The sequence below is a fragment of the Triticum dicoccoides genome, chromosome 6B, assembly GCF_002162155.2.
Source record: "Triticum dicoccoides isolate Atlit2015 ecotype Zavitan chromosome 6B, WEW_v2.0, whole genome shotgun sequence".
Taxonomy (NCBI): domain Eukaryota; kingdom Viridiplantae; phylum Streptophyta; class Magnoliopsida; order Poales; family Poaceae; genus Triticum; species Triticum dicoccoides.
This window is the reverse complement of record NC_041391.1, coordinates 29,323,277-29,327,897: the sequence shown is the minus strand read 5'-3', so window position 1 is coordinate 29,327,897 and position 4,621 is coordinate 29,323,277. Positions and strand designations below refer to the sequence as shown.

Sequence of the window (4,621 nt, the reverse complement as noted above, 5' to 3'; positions counted from 1 at the left end):
TATTTATGCATGTCAAATAAAATTATCTTCATTGTACTTCCGGGAAATAGTTCCTCAGATAAAAAAATCTTTCATAGAAAGGGCAAAAAAGTTCATGAAACCTATTATTTTCCTATATTAAATGTAATATTACTATTTGGAACAAATTTACTATTAGTTGAAAAAAAGCACCACTTTTATAAGTAGATCAAAGAAAAAGATAGAAGATGGTGTTCAATTTTTTTTCCGTAAATAAGAAGTGAACCTAGCTCACCTGGTTGGGGCAGAAACGAACGACTTGTATCCGAAAGAGTTATCCAAAATTCAGAGATGTCCAAATCCAACATACTTAATTGGCAATCGGATCCGTAAAAACATATTATTATTTTTGTTTCTGGTGGTCTATAGATCTGGATGTAACTTTTATTATTCGTGGTGTTTGCAAAAAGAAGAAGATTATGAATATATCAAAAGTTTTCTCGCAAAAAAGAATACACATGGCTGTTTAAAAAATATATGAATTTTTCAACTCCCGACCCAAAATACCAGGAAACATTCGTATGCGGGCCTATCAAAAGTCCGGTCCAATATAGCCCACGAACACAGAACAGCCGCAAGAAACGCATCCCATTCCTGACCAAACTCCGACGATACGCAGTTGCAACCGCAGCAAATCCATCCGAAATCTCTGTCGCCGCCGGCGACCACCGCCTCCGCCATGCTCCGCCTCCGCCGTCTCCTCTCTCCTTCCTCCAACTCCTCCGTCTCCCCTCTGCTTCGCCTGCTCTCCGCATCCGCATCCGCACCCCGCATTTCCCCGAACCCTAGCAGCTTCGCCATCGAGGAGTACCTCGTCGACACCTGCGGCCTCACCCGCCCCCAAGCCCTCAAGGCCTCCCTGAAGCTCTCCCACATCAAGTCCGCCGCCAAACCCAACGCCGTCCTCGCCTTCCTCTCCGGCCTCGGCCTCTCCGGCGCCGATGCCGCCGCCGCCGTTGCCAAAGACCCGCGGCTCCTATGCGCCAAAGTGGACAAAACCCTGGCCCCTAAGGTCATCGGGCTCATTGGCCTCGGCCTGTCGCGTCCTGACATCGCCCGCATCGTCTCCCTCACCCCCGACTGCTTCCGCTCCAGAAACATCGTCTCCAAGCTGCACTACTTGCTGCCCCTCTTCGGCTCCTTCCACAGCTTCCTCCGGCTGCTCAAGCGCTCATCCCGCCTGTTGTCTTTCGACCTCCACAAGGTGGTCAAGCCCAATGCTGCCTTCCTGAGGGAGTGCGGACTAGGTGATTGTGATATTGCCAAGCTGTGCATCTTTGTGCCGAGGATGCTCACCACCAACCCGGAGCGCGTTCGGGCGATGGTCGCATGTGCTGAAAGATTAGGTGTGCCGCGCGGCTCTGGGATGCTCAGGCAAGCGCTGCAGGCCGTCGCGTTTCTCAGCGAGGAGAAGATCGCCAGCAAAGTGGAGTATCTGAAGAATACGTTCAGGTGGTCTGATGCCCAAGTGCGCATTGCTGTCTGTAAGTATCCGAATCTGCTGAGCAAGTCAAAGGAGTCTCTGAAGCGCAGGTCCGAGTTCTTCTTCTTTGAGGTGGGCTTGGAATCGGCGTACATTGCTCATCGTCCGGTGTTGCTCTCTTACAGCATGCAGGGCCGTCTCAGACCCAGGTACTATGTTATCAAGTTCCTTAAGGCAAATGGATTGTTGGGTCAGTACCGGGACTACTATAGCATAGTCATGCTGAGCGAGAAGGTATTTGTGGAGAAGTTCATATGCCCTCACAAGAAAGCTGCACCACACCTTGCTGAAAACTATGCAACAGCTTGCAAAGGGGAAGTGCCAACTAATTTCAGATTTACATGAACAAAAAGGAGCTATGGAAATTGATTACAATGTATGGCATAACAAAGTTATCACCCTACATGTAAGCTAGTAGCACTTCCTGTTTCGATGTTCTTTTCCTAAGATGGTGTTGGTTGTTTTCTGTAGTACGCCTGTTGCTAAATGCTAACTCCCTATGAAACTGATAATTTGATTCCTGAACCCCTATTTGTTAATGTTGTCATACCTTAGAGAAGATCTCTGTAAATGAGAAGGCCATGGATATATATACAGTGCACCTCTGTCCTGTTGTGTCTGCACTCTACAGAGCATCAGCAGATCTTGGCTGCTGTTGTTATTTTTTTCCTGCTTAGTGACTTGAACTGAGGTACGTTGACTCTCTTTTCTTGAACGTCATGATCCAAATAGAGAAGAACTTAACTGACGCAAGAGGGGGAAAAAATGAAACACTTAGCAAAGTGTGCATGCTTGTAGATCTCTGCTTTATATTTGTATGGAGACAAATGGATTGGACGTTAGGTTCAGATAGGATGGATATATCTAAGCCCGTTGCCACTAGGAAAAAAGTCATCCTGCTGTTCAGATTGATCTAGTTTTCTTTAAAGAGTTTTACTGGAGCAAAATTAATGGTTAAGATAGCTTGATTTTTTGCACTGGGATTAGACTTATGTTTGCTCAGAAGATCCAGCTGAGAAAACGAACCTAATTAGTCTGATGTAATTTTTCTGCTGCACTGAAGCCTACTAATACGGTGATGCTGAATTACCATAAGTAAGCATGAGTATGTTTTCCTTACATTGAAACGATGGACGCTGCAAGTGGTTTGAGGTTTCTAATGTTCAGTTCTGACTATTAAACATTCATTTTTGACTGAACAAGTGGGTGTTTCGATTGATGTGTCAGGTCAAATATGTATATATGATTAAGTCGAGTGGTGTGTTTCTCAGGTTTACATTGCAAAGACCACTGTTCCTAGAAACACGAACTGACTTTATGATTATACACTAGGCCCGCATGATTCAGTTTTATGTAAATTCAGCTTTGTGTTTTAGCTACACATTTCTTTCGGCGCAGAACTGTGCCGAAGTTGATGACAGACGTATCGGGTATTGCGGGACTAGTTGCCACCTTCCGTCACACGACGTCACCCTAGGATTGGGAGAGAATGGTTAGTAGGTGGTGGTCGCGGTGTGGAAAGAAGCCAAGCGTGGCGGTTGGGCTCTGAGCATGGAGGGTAGTAGTTCGCGTTTATCTGGGTCACCTCAGCGGTGGGTGAGCCGGAGCGAAGTCTGACAAAAACAAAGTGCGTGCCTGTACCTGTAAGAAGCCGAACTCCATGCCGGCCTGGATGACATTGACATGGCTGAATGGTCTCATCTAATTACATTTTTCCAAATCATGGTTGAACGAATTATGTGTTGTCAGTTTCATTTTTCCCCATGTTCAGATTTTAAGAGTGATTTGGGAAGTATCAGTGTTCAGTGATGGGCCATCTTCAGATACGTGGACATGGGGGTGAGCTCATGCTCTCCTTCCACTATGAAAGGCATTGTCAGCATCCAAGAGGAGCGCCAAGATGAGGTTCAAACAGAGGGCCGGCCCAAGAGGCAGCCTCGCCTGCCCGCTCGGCTGGCTGGGCCTGAATGGGCCTGAACCACGACATTACATATACCTGTATCCTGGATGAGTCGACGCGGCGATGGCCTGAACACTAAACCCTAGACCTCACAATCTGGCATCAGAGCCGTTCCTAGTCCTGGAGTTGCCAGTCCACCACCGCCACACGCGATTTGCTGACCGCCGCCGCGCCGAGGCCATGGAGAGAATTCCGCCGGAGACCAAGGCCATCTACGAGCTCCTTCGGGCTGACTTCGACGCCGCCTTCTCCAAGAGCTCGGTGGAGCGCAGCGAGGAGATGTCCGCCGCCCTCGCCAAGCTCGACACCAAGCTGGACCAGCTCTCGGGCCGCATCGACGACGTCAAGCTCGCCATCGGAGTCGATCTCGACGAACTCCGCGGAGAGATTGGGGTGGACCGAAGCACCACGGCGTGCCCCACCGCCCCGTCGTCCCCGCGAGGAACAACGGTGTTGCCCAAGGCCGTGCCGAGCAGCGGATCGGGAGGATCCGAGAATTTCCACGGCGAAGCGGATCACCGAGGAACAATTCCCAAGTATGTGCCCCCTCCCGCCTGAGGTATGCAGTCAGAACCCATTCCGTCGAGGCAAATCATTCAGGCCCTGGAAATTTTTCGTCCGCTCCAGTCTGATGCCGTGGGATTTGGACCTCGAATTGAGTTACCGCGTTTCGATGGATCCAATCCCAAGCTCTGGCAGTCGCGCTGTGAAGATTATTTCCGATTATGGAACATTCCTCAGAGTCAATGGGTGTCGTTTGCATCTGCACAGTTTGAAGGCACAGCTGCCCGCTGGCTGGAGTCAGTCCAGCGTCGCGCCCCTCATGTCAACTGGGCTGAGTTCTGCAATCTTCTGCACTCCAGGTTTGGCAGAAACAAACACCAGAACCTGTTGCGCCAGATGTTCAACATCAGACAGAATGGTTCAGTTGAGGAATATGTTGAGCGATTTGCCGAATTGTATGATCAGTTGACTGCTTATGAGATTAGTCCAAATACTGTGCATTACGTCACCAGATTCATGGAGGGATTAACTCCATCAGTTCGTTTGTTGGTTGGGATTCAGCAACCTGAAGACCTCGATTCAGCTTATGCATTAGCCTTGCTGTTGGAAGAATTGGGTGACCACACAGCATACCAGACCAGTGCAAACCATGGGAG

General features: G+C 48.9%; 1 protein-coding gene across 1 annotated transcript; it reads left to right on the top strand.

Moving 5' to 3' along the window:
* The first annotated feature begins 697 nt into the window (after window positions 1-697).
* Window positions 698-2,837, top strand: LOC119325963. Its single transcript, XM_037599682.1, has one exon. It carries the CDS (start codon window positions 698-700, stop codon window positions 1,844-1,846), a length of 1,149 nt encoding a protein of 382 aa, XP_037455579.1. The 3' UTR covers window positions 1,847-2,837.
* The last annotated feature ends 1,784 nt before the right edge of the window (window positions 2,838-4,621 follow it).

Bases quoted from the DNA above. Each gene is read 5' to 3' on its own strand.
- LOC119325963 (XM_037599682.1), top strand. From the start codon at position 698: ATGCTCCGCCTCCGCCGTCTCCTCTCTCCTTCCTCCAACTCCTCCGTC.